Source organism: Glycine soja, chromosome 20 (genome assembly GCF_004193775.1).
Source record: "Glycine soja cultivar W05 chromosome 20, ASM419377v2, whole genome shotgun sequence".
NCBI lineage: Eukaryota > Viridiplantae > Streptophyta > Magnoliopsida > Fabales > Fabaceae > Glycine > Glycine soja.
In genome coordinates this window covers 39340748-39363534 of record NC_041021.1, presented here as the reverse complement: position 1 = coordinate 39363534, position 22787 = coordinate 39340748, and the positions used below count along the sequence as shown (strand labels likewise).

The following is a 22787-nucleotide window of genomic DNA, read 5'->3' as shown; positions in this document are numbered from 1 at the left end:
AATGACATAATTTTCTGTCGACAAATTTGATTATTAATTATTAAATTTTTATTAGTGTAAAAATTTTAACCCACAAGCACAAGTTTAACTATTGAGAGAAATGATTTTTTATTCGATTTTATTTATTTTTTAATTAAAATTTATATTAGTAAAAATTGATTTTATTTTAAAATTGATTTAAATTTAAATTGATTTGCGTGGTCCAGTGATTAGTGAATGTTGACGGGGACACAATAAATGAAAAGCAACAGGGTCCAATGAGTATAAACTAGGTGTCAAACTCATAGTCTCCCTCAACATCAGCACAGTTTTTTTTTTCCCTTTTTCCGCTTCCACTCCTTTCCCACAGTATTCCATCCCCAACTTCGCTTTTTCCAAGAACCCACCCGCTCAGAGAGAGGGAGAGAGAAATATCAACAAACAAAAATATTTATATTTGATTAAAAAAGTCACTCAAATTAAAATATCAATTAAAAAAAAAGGGAGAGCAAGTTAAGTTAGTATAAGACCATCTCCTCAAGCGCGTTGCTCCCTCCTTTCTCTCTCACTCTCACCATGGAGGCGCAACCGCCAACCCCCTCGACCGCCCCGCCGCCTCCGCCGCAGCACCTCAGCTACCCCGACTCCGTGGAATCCTCGCCACGCTCCCGCAACACCGACTCCTGGGACGAGCCCTTCGCGCCGGCGTCGACGAAGCTCCGCCTCATGTGCAGCTACGGCGGCCATATCGTCCCCCGCCCCCACGACAAGTCCCTCTGCTACGTCGGCGGCGACACGCGCATCATCGTCTCCGAACGCGCCACCTCACTCGCGGACCTCTCCACGCGCCTCTCGAAAACATTCCTGAATGGAAGACCCTTCACGCTCAAGTACCAGCTCCCCAACGAGGACCTCGATTCCCTCATCTCCGTCACCACCGACGAGGACCTCGAGAACATGATCGACGAGTATGACCGCACCTCCGCCGCCGCCACCTCCGCCGTCAAACCCTCTCGCATCCGCCTCTTCCTCTTCCCCACCAAACCCGAATCCACTCACTCTATCCCTGCCCAAATTCTCGACACGTCAGCCAAATCGGACGATTGGTTTTTGAATGCTTTAAACGGCGCCGGATTGCTTAACCGCGGGTTTTCGGACTCTGCCTCTGTTAATTGCCTTCTTGGACTTGACGACGAGGTTGCCGGGAACAACCTCGAACCCGGTTCGAAGGACGGTGTGGATGGTGGTGTTGGCGGTGGTGGTGCTTCGCAGGGTGGATCTTTCGGGAACGGGAAGAATTTGAAGCAGGATGTTCACTCCGTTCCTGATTCGCCCATGCTCGAAACGACGTCGTCGTTTGGGTCCACTTCCTCGTCGCCTTCGCTCGCGAACTTGCCGCCGATTAGGGTTCATGTCGTGGAGGATCAGAGGGTGTTGGGGATTGAGGATCAGTTCGCGCAGATAGGGGTTGGTGTGGGGCCGAAGCAGCAGCCGGATGAGGGTTTTGTTTTGCTCTCTTCGCCGCCTCCGCCGCCGGTTCCCGCGACTCTCGCCGCGGTGGGTGTGCCGATTGGGCCCGCCACGGTGGTTGCTGGGGAGCATCATAACCGCGTTGTCTCCGATGATGAGAGATCGGACCATGGGGTTCCTGTTGGGTATAGAAAACCACCCACTCCTCAACCACAGGTTCAGTCACAGACACAAGCACAGTCACAGGCACAAACGCAAACACTTGCTCCTCAATTTCATCAGAAGTCAACTGCTGGTGGCGCCGTTGTTGATTTGCCTTCTCCTGATTCAGTTTCTAGGTATTCTCGATTTCAATTTCTCTATCTGGTTTTGTCTTTGAATTGTTCTGATTGTAAATTTTAATGTTAAGATTGGATTGTTTATTTCATTAGTATGTTGAATCATGTTATTACTTATCGGGTCTGGTTATGAGTGTATAGGGTTAGTAAGGGATTTGGTTCTTGGCGATGGTTTCAATTGGCACTGCTTGAATTAGGTTTTTGGTGTTTTGCTTTGATCCTGCAGTGATAGTAGCCTTGCGAATGCAATCTCGCGTTCAAAAGCTGCTGTATATCAAGAACAAGTTCAGATTCAACCTGGCACTACAAGGGTTCCTAGTAACCCTGTGGATCCGAAGCTTAATGTGTCTGATCTGCATGGTCGGATCCAGATGCAGCAACATGTACATGACCCCGGATATTTGTTGCAACAGCAATTTGAACAGCACCAGCAGCTGCAATCACAACCGCAACAGCAATTTGAACAGCACCAGCAGCTGCAATCACAACCGCAACATCAATTTGAACAGCACCAACACCAACACCAACAGACACTGCCGCAACAGCAGCAACAGTTTATTCATGGCGCACACTTTATTCACCATAACCCTGCTATTCCTGCATATTATCCTGTATATCCTTCCCAGCAACATCCCCAGCATCCCCAGGTTTACTATGTGACCACGAGACAGGCGCAGGCTTACAACCTGCCTCTGCAGCAGGCTAATATGGGCGAGTCTGCAGGGAACATCGCTTCTAGCCGGCCACAAACTCCACCAAATCCTTCTACATTGGTTCAACAGCCTGCTACTTACAACCCTATTAGAAATGCTCCCATGCCTAAAACTGAAATGAATGCTTACAGAGCTGCAACTGCAGGCAACCCTCAACTAGTTCAAGTTCCTACAAGCCAACATCAGCAGCAATATGTCACCTACTCACAGATTCACCATCCTTCTCAGTCCATGGCTCCCAATTCTGCTGCCCCTGCGAATTATGCTTTTGATTATGCGGATCCTGCTCATGCTCAAATATACTACTCTCAACCTATGGCACCCACAATTCCTTCACAGTACCAGACTATGACTGCTGCTGCTGTGATGATGCAGGAAGGTTCAGCTCAGCATCCCTCAGACAGCGTGAAGCAGCAGCAGCAGATAAGAACCTCACAACCATTATAAACCATTCCTTAAAAAAAAACAATTTTGAAAAAAATGGGTTTGGTTTCCCTTTAAGTTTTTATATGCAGTTCCTATCGTCATGTTTGATAAACTGTTTGTGGTATGTGTATTTGGATAGAAAAAAAAAAAAAGAAACTGTGATCATCTTGTACTTTTTCTTCTATGTCATAATTTATAATTTATATAGGAAATGAAATTGGTCCAAGGTTATACTGTAAAAGGTCAAGTCTGAAACATTGTATTGTGAAGTTCAAATATCAATTCCTGAAATTATTGTCATAAACTACTAAAAATAGTGGGTATTCTTTCTTGCTCTGGTCTTGTGATCCATGGTTCATGATACACTATTCATTTCTGTTGATAAGTGCAATGGATGTGGCCATTTTGGACTACTAGCAGTTTGTCCTCGGTCCCTTATATGACCAAAGCCATGCATGAAGGACCACAAGTTTGCACTTGTGCGTGTAGTCATAAATCATACGTCAGTCTGGCCGCATTTTCAATCCTCTTGTTCATTTTTATGTATATAGGAAAATCACGTTTCTGCTGATTGACTTCAGGTTTTGCTGTGCATGACCCAACAATAATGCCCTTGCGAGTTTTAGTTTGAATTTGATTCTCCTTCATGAAAACTACGCCTTGAATTATCATTTACATGTCAGCTTTTAAATGCAATAACAAAAAGAAAAATACTGCCCCTTTTTCTACTGGATTATCAAGTGGGATTCTTTATGATCGTTTCTAGCTGCATAGTATGACTTTATACAGAGATTAGGTAGTCCTATAAAAATTGACGACGCTTGACCACACTCTGTACTTGTATCCTGCTTTGGCCTAATGGCTTACTTATCATGTTATGCAAGAATACTGTCTCAAGCAAATCTCTCTTTCAAGATAACTTCAGGATCTGAATTCAAATGCTCAGTATGCTTACGAGAGCTACTATGTAAAAGGCTGGCACTCTGGAACAGAACAATTTCTTGAGCAAGACACAAATGTATGATGACAACAATTTTAAGCCAAAGTGTTCGATTGATGTGAAATTTTAACGTATAGTGGATTTGAAGATTAATAAAAAAAAACCCTCACAACAGAGTGCACGTTACATATGTTGATTTTGCTGAATTTCATGTGACTTTAGTGGCAAGGTACATATAAAATTCGATGTTTTAATGTATTAAAGTAAGCACTAAGTACTAGTTAGTGGTCGATATAAGAATAATTTAACTGTACGAGGTTTAAAAGTTAGGATTAGGCGTAAGATTGAGCTGGTTACATGCTTAGGAGTACAATTTTGCTAGTCTCGAACCAAATAGAAATAATGTACGATTCAGAACAAACAAAACTATGCTTATGTCTCAATATCCAACTATACGCTTGCACGATTAAGCCGCTGCCTACACTCAAATGTTGTCATCCGTGTCTTTAAATTAAAGCCTGGGGACTAGTGGTTGATGCTGACTCTGCTTCAAACAACTATATTGCATACTTGTGATGTATTATTAACATTATCATCCACATTAATGATGTTGCTAACAATTGTCAAATGACTTATGGTCCCTATCTGTTCAATGTCAACGTAGGTCAGGGTCCCTCACCATCCCATAAACTGGTTTTTACATAGAAAAATGCTACCGATTCAATGCACAAAATTGGTGCACTATTGCCGACCGAGGTCTGAGGCAGCCATAGCCCAAAGTGGGAAGTTGGGCAGGTCATGGAAACCCATATAACTATGAGAAAAGCATGGAAGAACAGTGTGTATGTGCACCCCACCGAAATTAATGCAATATTTCAATGCATATTACCTTACCCTTTGCTTCCAAGAACTGAATTCCTTAATGATGGAAAGGGAATCAATGAGCCATTTGCTCAAAATTTGATTCTCTGCCTCCGAAGATTTTAATGGATTGGAGGTGGAGTGTCAAAGGTACCAAGTAAAAAGCTGTCTATCAAGGGCCCCACTTAAGATGATCATAAAGTCCCTAACAACGGTGTTTATTTCTCTTAAATTCTAATCACCAAAAACATTGAGCTTCTCAGGGCTCCACAATTTTTAAACGAAAAGAGAAGCTAGGCCTATAATAGATAAGAGTCATCCGCGTGAACAATATTTCTGTCATAATGAACACACCACGTTTACGTGTTCTTACTGGAATATTTGAAAGCCTTTGCCTTTGTTTAGTAGTGGGAAAGGATGAACAGAATATTTATTAATTCATAACAACCGTGTAATACTAGAAGAGAGAATAAAGATTGCAACTCTACAAATCTTTTCCTCTTTTTAGTATATCTGTATGTGTATCTTTTTCTTACATTCATAAAGAACAACATGTGATATAATCATCCTATATTTCCCCAAACTTTATTCCAATCAATCGAATAACATATCGGCTTGAATCCACATCCGACTCAATGAACAACTTCTAGTTGATGCAGGTTGGCAAGCATATGCTCGGCTTTGCCTATTTATACACAAAAAACAATATTTTTGGAGTACTGTTCACTTAAATCACTTACAAGCTTTTGATTTTCACCCTCACCCTAATTTCACGAGACAGTGACAAGTGATAAACTGATGACCGTTATTGGAGAAATTTTTGGAGGGTATGATTACAATCACAATTCACATGTTAATGATGTTACATGTCTCGTGACTACGGATAAACAATTTTGGATAATGAATGTTAAGAATAGTCGCACATCGGGTAATTCATGAACATGATAAGTGCTTATATAGCTAGGTAGACCACCCCCTTATGAACCGGTTTTTAAGGGGATCATTCGGATGTCTTTGCTGCACTATAAATTTAATATGGTATCAGAGTCATATTTTGCTTCTGTCCGGTGGGTGCCACCAGCCCTGACTCGAGGGGACGTGTTAAGAATAGTCCCACATCGGGTAATTCATGAACATGATAAGTGCTCATATAGCTGGGTAGACCACCCCCTTATGAACCGGTTTTTAAGGGGACCATTCGGATGCCTTTGCTGCACTATAAATTTAATAATGAAGATAATATCGCACTCTACATAAAAAAAAATGATAAAAGTTGTTTCAATAATTATGTGACACCGAATTATTGTTACAAAAATGGACCTTACAACTTTTAACTTTTTATATTAAAATACCCTCCTTTTTAAAACACCACAAGAAACTCAAAAGAAACTCTGCTTATTTAGCCAAAAAAAGACATTGCTAACAATAATAATAATAATAATTCGCATTTCTGGAGAAGAACAATGCAAGCAGGGACAAATTTTCTTAGCCATAGCTATGAGGATAAAAAAAATCATTCTACAGATATAACTAAAAAAAGGGGTACAATAATTACTCAACAGATACATCAAACACTCTTACACAATTATCAGCTCCACATGAAGCAAGTTGCATACTCGTTTGATCATCCTCATTTTTCTTCCATGCTAGACGGTTTACGGTAGACGCATGGCATATAAAAGGATCTATACGTACAGCAAGAGAAGCAGCCAAACCTGGTGCTGCTATGCTCCCATCATCTGCTCTGTTATAAGACAGATTCCACAACTCTATTTGGCCATTTTCCATTCCAACAGCTAGAAGTCCATTATTCTTCCGATGATGGAGACCAACCCAAGATAATGCTGTTACACTACTCGTAAATTGAGGTAAAGACATAAGCTGCTTGACAGACTCCCTCTCTATGGCCCAGATTTTCACTGTCTTATCCCTTGAACCTGTCGCAAATTCGTGACCATGTGGATTCCAAGAACATGACCAGATAATCCGTTTGTGCCCCTCCTGTCTCACAAGAAGACTATAACTGATTTCACCGGTGCCTGTAAACCACAACTGCGTGATTAGGATATATGCTGAGTTGCAGTAGCCAATAAGAAACTCTTGCAACTATTACAGTACTAAAACAGTCCAGTTAATTCCAGTTAATAACTGTGTCAAAATTACTTTTACTCATTCAGCAATTATATTGCTAAAAAGGGATGCCAACCAGTTAGATAACGGTTAGATCAGTTTCATTAGTTTTCTGCAGGTTTGAGACTTGGACATTCCATCTCAAACACTGTCAGGTGTCAACCAAGGAAAATTACCAAATAATAATAATAATGGAAAGGTGCAAACTTATATGCCTAAACAATGATGACACATCTACCTGTTCTTGTGATTGAAAAAACAGAGAACTGGCGATCCCTCGAGACAGTCAAAAGAAAGTTGTCATCATGTGAGAACTCCATCTGTGTCACTGTTAAGCTGTGGGATTGCAGGTGGCCGACTGCTTTCCATGAACCCACCTGCCAAAGCCATACCTCTGCAACTGCTGCAGATTGAGCCTGCAATGCATAAAACGTATGTGCAATAGCAATATCAGTGATAAAGCAGAAAAGTGAACAAGGTAGAGAACTAGAGACTAACTAACAACAATCTAAAGCAGCTTGGTTGAATGAAGATCAACACAATAAACAGTGTCTATCCATCAAGTTATGAGATATGCAAGCAACAAGGATTTCCATACAAGTAGGAACTAAATCTTCTGTCTAACAACAATAATACAGGTGTGCACAGCTAAGACTAACACCACTCACCTTACATGAAGAAGCAACAAGCTCACCCTTATGATCACAACATAAAGAAAATAGTTCGTTTCCATGACCATAGAGTTTGTGTGATTCAGGCCAAAGTGTATGCCAAGCCAGTTGATCTTCAATAGGTGGTTCAGTGAACACAGTTGGAACTGCATCAGGAATAGTTTCAATGGTGTCAAGACCATCGATCCCACTTCTTTTAGGGGCCTCATGCACAGCTGCAATGTAGAATTGCCATCAAAATTATTAATTTTTGAAAGACAAGCATGCCAAATAACATTTATAACTGTTTCAAAAATTAAGTTTCACATAGGAAAATGAAACAAGGGGTTTTAGACTTTTAGTATACTAGTTTCCCATTCTATGATATCAGTCAACTCTTGGGTTGGACCCATATCCTCAATGAGAGATGGACGAGCAAATGTGTAGCTAATATGGTATGGGTTTAAGAGACATAAAACACAAAATATTTGGATTTTAGTAGCTACATCTAAGTTAATCTTTAAAGATTAAAAAAGTTAACATGTAAATTACATTGAAGTATGAATTAGCTTAGTTTGGGTGCAATTTTACCTGACTATCATGTATCAAGACTAATAAACCACCTGTTTATAATTTTTTTCCTTAACTAATTGCATCCTTTTGTTTAGCTTCCACCATTGACTCTATCTGTTTAAGCAATTAGAACCAGATGTCGTCGCTATAAAAGTTAACAACAGTAGATAGTGATGAGAAAGGCTGAAAGAGCACCAAAATTTGACAATATGATTATCATCTCTGAATCTGTTTGTTACGCATCACATTATCAATTTCAACTTTCAATGAAATGACTAACCTTGAGCATAAATAGGTTTCTGTGATAGTCCAAGAGCTGACATATTTGCACCCAAAATCTGAACATCTCCCATGATATCATCGGAAGAACAGGACTTCTGCAAAGTGGCATTATTTAATGTCTTCAAAAATGATAACGGGGCTTCAAACACTCTGGCAACTTTTTCTTCAGCTCCACAGAGAAAACGATGATTCCCCTTACTATGAATAACTGCCATACAATTTATATCATGTCCATGAACTTGAGGGCGAGCTATTTCATGCCAAAATTCTCCATCTTGGAGAGAAGCCTCAACTTTCCACGGAGCATAAATTCTAGTTGTCTGCAAAGTTTCGCATAGCAACAACAATTTTCAGAGCCAATACAAATTCAAGAAAAATATTCGGAGTTATTATTTGAAATACCAATAGCAGAAACTGAAACAATTACACAAGCAGCTAGAATTTCATTATTCTACTCTTCAAAAACACAAAATTCACATAGCCAGTGCTCATATACTAATTAATAAAGTAGACAACGGAGTGCAAGCTATTTTTGAAATTCAAGTCCATATGAAATCATAATAGATAAAATAATAGACATGATTGATCAATAGTATATAGCCTTTGTGAACAGAATGTGTTTTAAATAAATACCTGGTCATGACTGACGGACATGATATAATCACCAGATCTAGCCCATGCAATATCAGTCACTGATGCAAAATGACCAGAGGGGACCTTTTGTGGCAGCCAATTATCATTACCAACATTTTTCCAAAGATGGAAAGATCCACCATATCCATGTGCTAAAATTGAATCTCCATTTGGGCTCCAATGGCCACCATAGAACCCCAGAGCACAGTGGCTTAGTTCCCCAACAGTGACCACATTCATCCAGACACCAGAAGTCTTTTCAGGTTGCCAGATCATCATAGTCTTGTCCATAGATGCAGATAAGATACTTTGGGGTTGATAATAGGCATCCTCTTCCATGGGTGCAACCAAAGGGGGTTGCCACATTACTGAATATACCCAATCCTCATGTCCAATTAAAAGAGATTCTAAGGATACCTGAAAAGAAGATGAACCAGCCACAAGCACGGGACCTTCTATATAGGATGATAAGCTTATTTCTCCTTTCCTGTCTATGCCGTGTCCATTGGACATAGAGCTATGTAATGCCATCTTCCAAATTCGTATGCCTTTATCCTGAGATGAACTAACCAGAAAAATATTGTTTACTTCCCCATTGATGCTTATAGGTAATGAGAAGTCCAAACTCCGGATCCAATCTGTATGCCCTTTTAGCTCACATGCATGTACAAACTGGGTTCATATGTAAAAGAAAAGTAAAATAACTTCAAACACAAGCCGCCAGATAAAACTATAAGAAACCAAAAGTTCAAGTTAATAATATACAACTTAGCGGATAAAGATACCTTTCCTGACCTTCCACCACAATAGAGGTGAATCTTGTTATCTAATCCTCCCATTGCAAGGACAATTTGCCCACTATCTCCAGGCAATTCAGCTAACGATAGGGTTACCATAGATTTAGAACCAACAGAGAAAGAATCCAGGCACGATAATTTACAGTCACCTAAAATGATGAAGCAAGTCTCAATCGATGTAGATTATAAAATTACTAACATGGTACTAAACGGATTGGGAAATATGGCTTACCGCTTCCTGTCATTGGAAATGCAAGTTCCCATACACAAGCAGTGCCATCTGAAGAAGTAGATGCAAACATTGCCTCAGTTTGAGAAACCATAATTCCACTAATGCATGTAACACCTTTCTTGTGTGATTGTGGCAGCTGTAACACTTGCCTCCACTACAAACAATTCAGAAGACAAAAAATGCAAGGAACAATAATTTATAATTCCATCTAGGTTCCCAACTGACAAGTATCTCTCATAATTTATTTGTACAAAAATTGAAGAAAAAAGGAAGAAATTGTACCTTCCCATCAGCAAGGGACAGTTCCCACAAAATAATAGCACCATCTGCATCTCCAGATAGCAAATAGTGCTGCTCCAATTGTTTTGCTGCACATCAAAGGGAAAAGGCATATTAACAGTTCATAATATTTTTTGAACCTTGATCCATATCCCAGTAAAACTTTATGGTAGTAAAAAAAATGAACTTGCAGAGTTCAAGTTGATAAGAGATGGAGAAAGATAGTACCTTTAAATAGAAACCTGCTAGATGGGAGCCAGTGAGTGCAATTCACAACTGCCTTGTGACCCGGGAGAGTAGTCAAAATTTGAGCACTCTGCGAACACCCCAAAAAAAAGAATAAAAAGATGAGAAAATCAAAGATAAAAGGAGAGTGTAAAAGTAGAAAAAGTGAAAAGGGAACCTTGGGGCAGAAAATAGCAACGGCGTTGTGAGCTCCAAAAGAGAGCAAACCAGAAGCACCCCATGAAACGTTGTTCACTATTCTGTTGCATCCCGCTCCAATAAACACCCTTTTCACTTCGACTTCACGCATTCTCACGCACTGTGCACGGAGGGAGAAAAACTTTAAAGGCGCCGAAAGCTTTGGATTTTCGATTCTCAGGCGAGAATGGCGACGCGCCGCGATCGTTGGAATGAAGAAAGAGCATTGGGCCACCTAGTGGACTTCGAGTGTGTATTTGCAAGGTTGTTACTATTAAGCCCAATGAAATTGCTCTTGTCCCACACTGAAAGAATGAATAAAAAAAGAGAAAAAGGAGATTTGTGAGAACTCTAGATGGATATTTAATGTTGAATGTGGTTTTCATAACCATAAAGTGATGGGAATATTGTTTGATCATTTACATGTTGGTCGTTTAATAAGTAAAGAAAAAACCAAGATTAACCAATTGATAAAAAACATGGTGAAGTCTAATCAAAATTTGTTGACATTCAAGGTTCAAGATCAAACAAATTTCAGTGCCATCAAAACTATATACAATGAACATTAGAGACATCGTCTCCAAGAAAGGGGTTCAAGGACATAAATACAACATCTGATAAAGTTGATGGAATGCGACCAGTATGTTTATTGGTTTAGGCGGCTAGAAAATGAAGATGTCGTCAAAGATATAATGTGAGCACACCCAAATTTCATCAAACTCCTGAATTCATCTCCAATCTTGTTGATTTGTGATACAACTTACAAGACAAACAAGTATTGTCTTTTGCTGTTGGAAATTATTGGTATCACTTAAACAAGCATGACTTTCGATGTTGCCTTTACTTATTTAAGTTTTGAGAAAACAAATAATTTCAAATGGGCTTTACGCAAGGTGAAAGTATTGTTTATGAAAAATAATGTGTTGTCTCATGTTATTGCCAGTGATAGGAATCTTGCTTTCATGAATACATTGGAGACAATGTTTCTTTCTTCAACCAACTTATTATGTATGTTTCACATTAATAAGAATGTCAATACAAAAGGAATAAGGGTGAAGAGTGACAACATATATGGATGCTTGGAAACTATTGTTGCAGTCTCTGAATGAAGTATCATATATTGCACACTTTAAGAACTTTACAACCCAGTGCACACATTATAAAACATTTGTTGACTATGTCCAGCAAACATAATTGATGCCTTTTAAGGAGAAATTTGTATAAGCATGGGTTGATCGGATCATGCATCTTGAAAACACAACAATAAATAGGTATATAAATTTTTTGACATTAATTTTTTTGGCTTAAGTTTTATTTTATTAAATTAAGATAATTATTCACAGGGTTGAAGGCGCACATGGTAGATTGAAGAGGTTGCTTCGTGATAGCACGAGAGATTTGAATAATTGTTGGGATGCAATGAACAACATGGTTGTCTTGCAGCATACAACAATTAAGGCTTCGTTTCGGAAAAACATAAATGTGGTCGAGCACAAGTTTAATACCCCAGTGTATAAGTTGCACGACTTTGTATCAAGAGAAGCACAAGACTTGATTTTCCATGAGTTGCAATGGGTTAACACTGTAGTTCTAATTTTTGGAATACCACTTCGATCTGTCCCCCTACAACAAAAATAAAAACAAATGGTACCCCAAAGTTTGTGAAATCTATCAAGCGTAAACCTTCAATGTGGGAGCATGTCAATGAAATGAACACAATGATTGGTAGTTCAAGAACTCCAACTGTCGCTCGTAAGGGTTAACGTGACAACAAGAAGAAAAAATGGACAATTATATGGATGAATTTCCCGATGAATTGCAAGAATGCATTTTGAAAACATTGTTGATGTCCAAGCGAATGGAAATTGTGGTTACCTGACAATTGTAGTTGTGCTAGGCTAGGGTCAAAAGTCTTCATCTCTTGTTCGCCAAGATTTGATTCAGAAACTTAAAACATGACACTTTGTCTATGTTCAATTATTTGGCTTAAAAGAGAGACTGTTGGAATTAATAACATTTTTGTATATCGAACATGGTTCAGTGCCTTATGAGAAGTGGATGACCATTCCCGACATAGGTTATGTCATTGCTAGTCAGTATAATATTGTATTGGTCCACTTATCTAGACTACAGAGTTGGACCTTTCAGGATCACAATTCGATTATACATTGTGCACAACAGAATCACACTTCTGTTTAGTTTTTTTCTCCAAAAAAAAAAAACGAAACGGAAGTGTGATTTCATTGTGCACGTTGTACAACGGAATCACACTTCCATAACATTGTCATGTTTTAATCCCTTGTAAAATGAGATTATGATTTTGTTGTGTATTTTTTCCATTCCCGCTCCCTTGTATGCAGCGGAAATACGATGCTATAATGTTTTTCTGGAAGGAATAATCTTAGAATTTTTAGGAATGATAGAGATCAATAATAACACCGTTTTTGCGATCTCTTATAAAATTTTTTTAGAGAAAAAATGAAGGCCAGTTAAATAAAACATACAGAAGTTTTTATCCTAATTAAAAATATTAAATTCAACTAAAAAAATTAAATATGTTAATATATTATTTTTAATATAAAATTATTCATTATTTTTAATTATAAAATGTAAAAATAATAATATAACACACTCACTTTAAAGATTTTTTTCATATGTAGGACAAGAAAAACTTAATATCTATAATAGTGAAAAGTTCATATTTCTCTCATTTTCTTTGTTGCTATTTACACTAAAACAAATAAAGGGGTTGGTTTAAAAAAATGCACAGTACATAACAGAAGTATATATGTTAGTTTATATTCTTTTAAAGAGTAGTATCCTTAAATCATTCTAACATTTTTTCAATTCCAAATAAAAAAATAATCACGTAGAAAGAAAAATTAATAATTTTCTTACTAAGTAATCATGAAAACTATTAAATTCAATTGGCACATTGGATACACAATTTTCCAGGAAAAAAGTCACCTCTTTGATGTGAAATTTCAAAATTGTAAAAGCTAAGAACTAGTTTAGTTCTTGAAATGAATTTATATTTGTGGTGGATACAATTCCAAATTTTCAACGTAGAAGCCATAAGTTTGGAGCCAATAAAGATTGATAAAATCTCCAAGAATTTGAGTTCAATTTTCGGTATCGACACGAGAATTTTGTTGATGAATAGGTCTGTCCTGCGACTCTGACGAGCATGCTGTCCAATTTGCAGAAAGAAAAAAATCATAATTTTGCATAAAGCGTCAACCCCCATAACAATTTGACTGAGACAACCCACCGATTGAAAACGCCAGTGACAGAAACGAGAAACTAGATACGGATTAGCGCATAAAGAATAAGTAATGAGATAGATAGATCACAGAAGCGAAGCGAAGCGTTATGTTACCCAAAATGTCAACCATGTCTATGTCCATGTCCTTGTCCTTCCAATCTGACATGCTCTCTACTCTGTGCAAAGGCTCTTCCACCTTCTGCTCCCTCCCACGCGCCACCGCACCCTTCCGCCTCAGGGCTTTCTCCACCGCCTTCTCCGACAAGCCCTCCGTCTGCACCGCCGACGAACTCCACTATGTCTCCCTCTCCAATTCCGATTGGAAACTCGCTCTCTGGCGCTACCACCCTTCGCCTCTCGTTAGTTTTTGTTTCTTCATTCGAATCGCACCTATTTCTGTTCTCTCTTTATAATTTTGTTACATTTTCTTAGGATACTATGTTTGTTTCGTAGGCACCTCCGAGGAATCATCCTCTGTTGCTATTGTCGGGAGTGGGAACTAACGCCGTTGGATATGACCTTTCTCCTGAGGTATTCTACCTTTTTTAATTTATAATTTTTCTTGTGATTTTATTTGTATCCCAAGTTTATTTTAGATCCCTCCATCGTAATTGTCAAATTGTGTGTGTTTCTGTTCTCTGTTTAGTTTGCCTTTTAAGTCTACTTGTTGTGTGCTCTGTTTGTTTTCTTTGGTTTTCATTTTCGCTTCTTGGAATTTTTTGTCGATGCTTGTATATTTATCATCGACGGAATATGGTTTACTTGTGCTAGTAAACTTGTTATGAAATTTAGTGGGGCAATTGGATGATTCTACACAAGGAAGTTTCATGGTTATGCATTCATATTTGGATGTAGTAGTGATTAATTCCTCAAGGTACTAAAATCCATAGTATATCACTGTGATAAGACTAATCTAAATTAAGGCGATACTTCTTGGACGATGCTAAAATCAAAACAGAAATTATAAATCATTGACATCATAAATCATGGTCCATTGTCTACAAACAAGAATAGTACCTATCCCATTCTCATTCCCTCCCTGAGAATCATCAATAAAGACGATAGCCTTCATGTCTAGTTCACCAAGCAAAAATGCTTCTATGCTTATTTCTTATACATGCATGTATGTCTTGTATCTGGCTGTATAAGATTTCCATAACTTATTTTGCCTAAAAATGCTTTGATGCTTCACAAATAACAATAGTGAAGTATCCAAAAGTATCAATATTAGATATGTATTGAATATGGATATGTGAAACGAAATCTTTTGAGTTTTGACACTAATGTACTCTTGTAAATTGCAGTTTGATTGCAAAATTCTGAATGCCTCTTCCCTTAAAGAATGCACCAAAGCTACTTCTTTTGATTCTATATTATTATTATTATTTCCTCCATATTGTTCTGGTTTAAGTTTCATTTTTCCTCTGTACTATTCTTTGTGATCAACCTGTGTTTGAGTAATTAATGATTCTGTTTGCCTAATTATAGTTGGTCGGTAGTATTTTCTTTTCTGATTTTATGTATCAGGCTTCCCACTAACACATGGTATGTACTGCAGTCATCATTTGCACGTTACATGTCTGGTCAGGGATTTGAAACTTGGATTCTTGAAGTACGAGGAGCTGGGTTGAGTATTCAGGGTTCAAATTCCAAAGATATTGAACAGTCTGCCAATGCAATGTCTGAGAAGATGGAAGCTGCTTCAGAAAGTGCTATTGCTACCAATGGAGCAGTGGCTTCAAACAAAGAATTGAATAACGTCTCTTTTTGTGCGGTATCTGAACCTGAGATTTCTGCCCCTAATGGAGTAGAAACTGAAAATGTGGCAATCAAAGGTGATCTAACTAGGTTAGGTACTGTTTGGGATGAATCAAAGTTGGTGGCAAGATTGACCGAGACTTTAATGCTTTTGTCAGAAAGAGTCTCTGGGTTTCTGAGCGAAAGTCAATCAAGGGTGATGTTTACCAAATTTCTAGATCAGATTTCAAAACTTTTGGTGGATTCTCCATTATATGAACAATTCAATGAGGTAAGGGGAAAGCTTTCAACTTTGTTCGAAACAAAGCAAAACACTGGTATTACTAGTCAAATAACTGATCTGAGTCAAAAACTAGTAAATATTATCGAGGAAGGTCAGCTATCTGTTTCTCCTCCATTATTTGATCTACAAGCTCGTTTTACTTCTACAATCGAAGATTTTCAGAAGCAACTTGACTTGATGGTGAAGTATGATTGGGACTTCGATCATTACTTGGAAGAAGATGTTCCTGCAGCGGTGAGGTGACATCTTATTGTTTTGGAAAGCTATAAATCAATCACTTATTAATATTATTGACAGTAATTAACAATCATATCATCTGCAATACCTTTTTTTTTACTTGTTATTTACAGGAAACTCTCTAGCTGCATATCCCTTATAAGACTTTTTTTGTTTTACCTGTACAGATAGAATACATAATGAAACAAAGCATGCCTAAAGATGGAAAATTGCTTGCAATTGGACACTCCATGGGTGGTATCCTGCTTTACTCCATGCTGTCACGGTTTGGTAAGTTTTATGCTTTTGGTAGTATCGATTGATCATTAGCCATTTTGCCTTTATTTGTTATTATATTCTTATTCTTGTCTGTTTGACATTTGTCATTGCCTAAACTACAATGTCCAATCATTGTTTAATGGGGTGGGGGGAGGTATAATATTTGGATTTGGAAATTCCTGTTGTAGCCTGATATTATATTATCATGATGTTCATCTATGGAAGGTAGCTTTCTTCTATTCTGCTGTTGAATTGGCCAAATATTAGGTTAATCATTAGATATCAAGACTTTGAATCAATCTTCAGTCAATGTTTTTACTTTGGGAGGAAAATTCTATGCAACAACTTGTCTATGAAAATCATTAGCCTACTATCTATTTTTTCAATTTTGATTGAGTCACTGACAATAATCCATATCAATTTCTTAGCCCAACTTGAATATTCCTCATTCACTATTAACTTACTTGAAACAGAATCAACTATAAATCTTGACAAATCACAATAAGACCAAACTTAGAACTTTATGAAATTTCATCGTTATATTGATTGAATATATGATCAAGTATAATCCTATTAAAGATAGATTACATATTAAAGTCTTTATACATGATTAGTCTTCTGAATAAGAGGTGACAAAAAATGAATTTATGTTTTTTTTTTATAAATGAAAGTAGGATTCAATCTGTATTATATCTGCTGACTGATGGATTCTTACATAGAATGATCTTACTCCCAAAATCACTTCTACCCTTCTATTTTGCCATAACACATTTTTTGTGTTGCAACTTTGGTAGCTACTTAAAAAAACTAATACACAGTAACACATGTTACTAGTAAGCATAGAAGTGTAAATCTAGGACAAGCAGGGCATCACCTCTTTACATATACTGAGACATCTGTATTTTCATCTGCTTAGACATGTATAAAATAAATATGTAAGTTATTTACTTAATATTTGTTTTAATTTCATGTAAGGTTTTGAAGGAAAAGAATCCAACTTGGCTGCAGTAGTTACACTGGCTTCATCTCTGGACTACACATCATCCAAATCAACTCTGAAGTTACTCTTACCGCTAGTAAGTGAATTGTTTAGTTGCTTCTGGTTACTTCCTAAGTAGATTTAATGATTAACTTGCCCTAATATCTGTTAAGGTACTAAATTTAGTCACTTGTTGAACAGGCAGATCCTGCACAGGCTCTGAATGTTCCTGTTGTTCCTTTAGGGGCAATGTTAGCAGCAGCTTATCCTCTTTCTTCTCGTCCACCATATGTATTCTCATGGTTAAATACTTTGATTTCTGCTGAGGACATGATGGATCCAGATTTATTAAAAAGACTTGTTTTGAATAACTTTTGTAAGTATTTTTATCCATTACAAATCTAAAATTATTCATGAGCCTACACCTAATAGTTTAAGGTTTTAGGAGGATTGGTTGTGAACATGGTATCAGAGCTGCTTTGAGCAAGTGGTAAGGAGTTTGATTCTTTTCCCCATTCTTTTGAATTTTGGTACAAAGAGAAATGAGCTAGTGCATAGGATTATTTGTGACATAGCATGGGATATAGTTTCTTTGAACTGCTGGGTAGTGCCCTTCAGATAGTAAACTTCATTTTGGAACCAGTAGTGATAAGTCAATATCTGGGTTGTCATGTCACAACTCTGTTGTTAAATTGCAAACTATTGATTCTTATCGTCCGTAATTGCGAAATTCAATTCATTTCCAAAGTGCAGTTGATATTTTAAATAATGGTGGAGTCAACAGCTTCATTGTTGGATTAATACTATCAGGCAAAAATTGAATAATTCCTGGCCTTTCATATTCTCTTAAGAAAGTGTGAAAGAGCAATCCATTCTTCTAATGTGTATTTTAAGTGTCAAATTTGTGGAATACATTCTTTGTGGACTTAACAGTTTGGTTTCTCATGTTTTGGATTCTTACAGAACCGCTGTTCGACATGCCTTCTTTCTAATGCTTATTTAGTTGTTTCAGTATTTATAAACTATCCTGGTGGCTCCATTTTAGAGATATTAAGAATTGTGTGTTATACATTGTTATTTTACAGAATCTTAACAAGTAGGATATTTGTAGTTAAAACTTATATAGTCTGGAATAACACTGTTACAGGAAGTGCAGTGCACATATTTTTATTCTTTAGTTAAGCAAATTATATATTGACTAATCAATATTATTAACACCCGACCTTCATATGATACAATTACAACTGGTAGGCACCATACCCGCAAAACTTGTCTTGCAGCTCACAACAGCATTTCGAGAGCGTGGTTTATGTAACAGGAATGGGACCTTTTTTTACAAGGATCATCTACACAAAAGCAATACCCCTATCTTAGCTATTGCTGGAGACCAGGATCTGATCTGCCCACCTGAAGCTGTGGAAGGTATTTTTTGATCGTAGGCATAGATGTTTTATTTCCCTGTTTTGCTATTTCAAGAAGTGAATATTCTTAAAGGTATTTTGTGAACAGAAACCGTTAAGCTAATTCCTGAGCACCTGGTTACCTATAAAGTTTTTGGAGAACCTGGAGGCTCACATTATGCTCATTATGATTTGGTTGGAGGAAGGCTGGTATGAACTTATTCCTTTGGTTGTTGATGTTCATGTTATTTTAGATTAGGAAATTGTCAAGAAGGAAAGAATAACATGCTCAATTTTATATTGTAATTAATTGGTTATGGCCATGTTGGTTGTCCCACACGAATTTTCTCAGAGCTTTCTGTTCTATTCTGACCTTTCTAGTTTCTTCTCCAATTAATATACCCTTACCATGTTTTTTCTCCCTTTTGCTTCGTTCTTAATTTTTTTCCATTTTTAATTGTCTTATTTAAGCATTGCTTGTTTCTTTCGTGTCAAGAATTTGTTTTGACATAAATAATTAGTCTATATTTTTTTTACCCTACTGCTACTGCTGCTTTCTTTGTGATCTCTTTTCTATGATTATTTTGAGCACAGGCGGTGGAGCAGGTGTATCCATGTATAATTGAATTTCTTAGCTGTCACGACAAGTGATGTACACCGTCAATTTTCATCTAATACATCCTTCTTGGATCATGCTTGATAACTAAATTCCAAACAGGTGTGAGATGTCTCTCTCATATTGCCTTTTGTACATTCCGTTAGAGCTTATGCAACACTTGCCTATGTTGTTGTTGATTGTACAGACAACTGAGACAATAATAATTGTTTGGTTATTTTACTAGGTAAATTAAATTAAATTATGAAGAAAAGTTAAAAGAATTGATCAGAGACCTTTTGTGCATTGGAGTAAGGAGGTTCAGCATTTTTGTTTCCTAACCATAGCAGCAAAAGGTAGGACTCTGGAATACAATCGAGGATATAGAAATAGGAATTATAAGGAGTCTAATTGTTTTTTTCAGCATTGCCTCTCAATTTCTGTAAAATATATGTACAGAATTTCTTACACGATACTTTTCATCATGACTATAACCTGCCTGAGTTTCTTAAATGTGTTTCACCAAGTGGGGTTTGTGTGCTTGACAAGACTACTCCGGTCTGAGTTCCTATACAATATGATACACGGATACTTCAAAATTAGAGACATATTTGTATCATATCCATTTAGGTATTAGAGGTGTCAGGGGTTAGTTTTGATTCGATTCTTACACAAAAAAATAAAATAAAAAAATTCTTACCATTTCTAATGAAAGTAATATGTGGTTCAATTTAATTTGACTTGAATGTAATTAAATTAGATTGAACTTTGGATTGATTATTTTTATTTTTCTTATGACTTGAATTTATTTTTAATTTGATAACCAATAAATTATAAAACAAATTGATATAATAAAAAAATCTAACAACCAGTTAAGTTCTAGTTAGTCCTTAAAAATTACATTTAATTAATCATAAGTAATAGGACAACAAAAAATTACATGTGATGTTAATGATATATATAAAATTATGTACAGTTGAATTATTCTCTCACGTACGTAGCCAAAGTCGGTGGCTTGATTCAATTGTTAGGGAAAAAATAGATTTTATGCAGGGATAGCAAAGAAGTAATTTTATTAGATTAAAGTTGTGGTTTGATTTTGATACTAGAAATAAAATATTAAACTGAATTCAAAATTTCAAATAAAAATACATTTTTTTTCAGTTATTGATTTCGTTCAGTTTTGAACATCCCCTTGAATATTGATTCACATTATATGGCTGTCTTCTCGAAACGTTGCTGTCTTATATTTCAACCTTTTATATATGTTTTGTTGGATAGAGATGAAATTATTATCATAGCTTAAATTAAATATGAGAGACATGGTGAGAAGTTCTTAAATTGTAAGAGTTTGGGACAATCTTTGGAGAGCTTCTTATTAAGATTTTTAAGAGAATCTCAACACATAAGGCAGATTGTAATTGAAAAGTCTAAGTTGTGAAGTTTGGTACTTTTTAACGGGGACTCAAATCTTGAGAGGCAATCAGTGACTAGATCAATAATAGGTCAACAGTGAGAAGTTGATGAACTCTTCAACACACAAGTTTATTGCATTTCAATGAGGCATTAAAGTGCACGGCCATCGATGTATCTTCAATAATGGGTCAAGTACAAACCAATTAAACATCACATTCAACTTAAAATTTTAATGCATCAAATTTGAGTTATTACTACTTATATCTAGTTCAATTTATAGATTTTCATCTAATTCGAGACTTCCTTTTTACACTCGTCACTTGCAATAATTTGATGCATCGATTTTGATCTTGACACCACCAAGAATTGTATCTAAATCAACCTTGGTTTTACTTGAAACAATCGTTGTAGGGGAAGATTAGTACTCGAGAAGTTGATGTGTCAAATTTTCTTAGCTTAATTGCAATTTTGATATTTCTGATTTACGAAATTTTCATTTTTTATCTCCCTACTTTTTAATGACAAAATTGGATCCCTCTAGTGTTCATTTTACCGTTAGAGACCGTTAGTTAAATTTTATTTTCATTTTTCCCATTTACCCTATTCTGCCTCACTACATCTGGGCACCGGCACACAACGCCGTTGACGATACCACCGGCGTCGACGAGTTCAGCACCACCACCAACCTTCGCGAGATAGTAGTGACCTTTGATTTCCCTCTCTACAACCCAAATCCAGATTTAAACCAAACCCTCACCAATCACCACTAACCTTGCGCACAATGTCGACAACACCACCGACACTGCCAAGTTCGTCACCACCAACAACGTCTGCAACACAATGACCTTTGATTTCCCTCTCTACAACCCAGATCCAGATCTAACCCAAATCTACAACACAAATCTAGATCCTATACTCAATTCTCCTCACAAAGTCTCCATTCCAATCCAAATCCAAAATAAATTAAAAAAAGAAACAAATTTATGAGTTTCTTCTTCCTCCTCTTGCGGCCATGGTTGAACTAGGATTTGACGGCTACTGCTCCTTGTTGAAGGGTTCGTAATCGTGGATCTCGAAGCTGGATTCTGTTCCCAAACGGCGCGTTCAACTTCGTTTTCTCTTCTATTCAGTTCCAACGGTGACGATGAGAAGGGGAGTAGTGTCGTGGGTTTAATTGAAGAGGAATGAGAGTTTGGTGTTTTGGGAGAAGATTAGGATTCAGCCATTGCAGAGTCAGGGTGGTTTTGATGTTAATTATTAATTAAGAGAACTACAAACTAACCAATAATTTAAGTTACATGTCACACCACAGGTCAACGTAAGTTTCTAATAGTCAATGAGACCTTTTGGACGGATGCACCAAATTCACGAATTTTGCAAATGAAAGGACCCAATTTTACCATTAAAAAGTAAGAGGATAAAAATCGAAAATTTTATAGTTTGATCAGTTTTCTTTTGCTAATAATTAAGTCTGCAAAGTGCAAATTTTGAATCTAGTGTGCATTTAAAATACCGATATCTTTCTTATCAGTATTAAAATATCAGATACCATATGCCTCCATTATTATCCAGGACTGCTAATATTTTACCCAGACACATAGGTACAGAAACTCGTTTTCTATATAGTTCCAATCTATGCAGCTTGTTGAGATCAAGATTAAAGTTGATCTATTTTAATTTAGTACCGCTAGTATTTGTTCTCTCTACTTGTAACACATTTAAAAATAAAAAAAAAACAAGAAACGACATTTCCTGCTAAAGCATAGTGGCATGGGATGCTGTGATCTGACCAGGTCTCTGTTCCCGTGAAAAGTGGTACTCCTGTCATATGTGGATAACTCAACAAATATTCAAATGTGAGCTTTATGCC

General features: G+C 37.0%; 3 protein-coding genes across 7 annotated transcripts; 2 read left to right on the top strand and 1 right to left on the bottom strand.

Annotated features, from left to right (window-relative positions):
- Nucleotides 1–418: 418 nt before the first annotated feature.
- Nucleotides 419–3258, top strand: LOC114403867 (neurogenic protein mastermind-like). The gene is made up of 2 exons (XM_028367070.1): nt 419–1787; nt 2014–3258. Exons 1-2 carry the CDS (start codon nt 556–558, stop codon nt 2945–2947), a joined length of 2166 nt encoding a protein of 721 aa, XP_028222871.1. The 5' UTR covers nt 419–555; the 3' UTR covers nt 2948–3258.
- A 2873-nt stretch (nt 3259–6131) lies between these two features.
- Nucleotides 6132–11001, bottom strand: LOC114403619 (elongator complex protein 2-like). The gene is made up of 10 exons (XM_028366698.1): nt 10707–11001; nt 10532–10619; nt 10307–10392; nt 10025–10178; nt 9781–9941; nt 8996–9667; nt 8361–8682; nt 7526–7743; nt 7096–7273; nt 6132–6766 (listed from the first exon to the last, which is right to left on the bottom strand). Exons 1-10 carry the CDS (start codon nt 10836–10838, stop codon nt 6279–6281), a joined length of 2499 nt encoding a protein of 832 aa, XP_028222499.1. The 5' UTR covers nt 10839–11001; the 3' UTR covers nt 6132–6278.
- A 2706-nt stretch (nt 11002–13707) lies between these two features.
- Nucleotides 13708–20103, top strand: LOC114403384. Of its 5 annotated transcripts, XM_028366317.1 has the most exons (10): nt 13714–14350; nt 14445–14522; nt 15550–16266; nt 16437–16539; nt 17503–17603; nt 17708–17882; nt 18758–18928; nt 19016–19116; nt 19501–19624; nt 19749–20103. In XM_028366317.1, the coding sequence occupies exons 1-9, from the start codon at nt 14099–14101 to the stop codon at nt 19555–19557; spliced, it is 1755 nt and encodes a 584-aa protein (XP_028222118.1). In that variant the 5' UTR covers nt 13714–14098; the 3' UTR covers nt 19558–19624; nt 19749–20103. The 5 variants fall into 5 exon arrangements, with proteins under 5 accessions (XP_028222120.1, XP_028222122.1, XP_028222121.1 ...); XM_028366321.1 differs by lacking the exons at nt 19016–19116; nt 19501–19624; nt 19749–20103 and adding an exon at nt 17952–17996 and having other exon boundaries at nt 13709–14350; nt 18758–18872; XM_028366318.1 differs by lacking the exons at nt 19501–19624; nt 19749–20103 and having other exon boundaries at nt 13710–14350; nt 19001–19117.
- The last annotated feature ends 2684 nt before the right edge of the window (nt 20104–22787 follow it).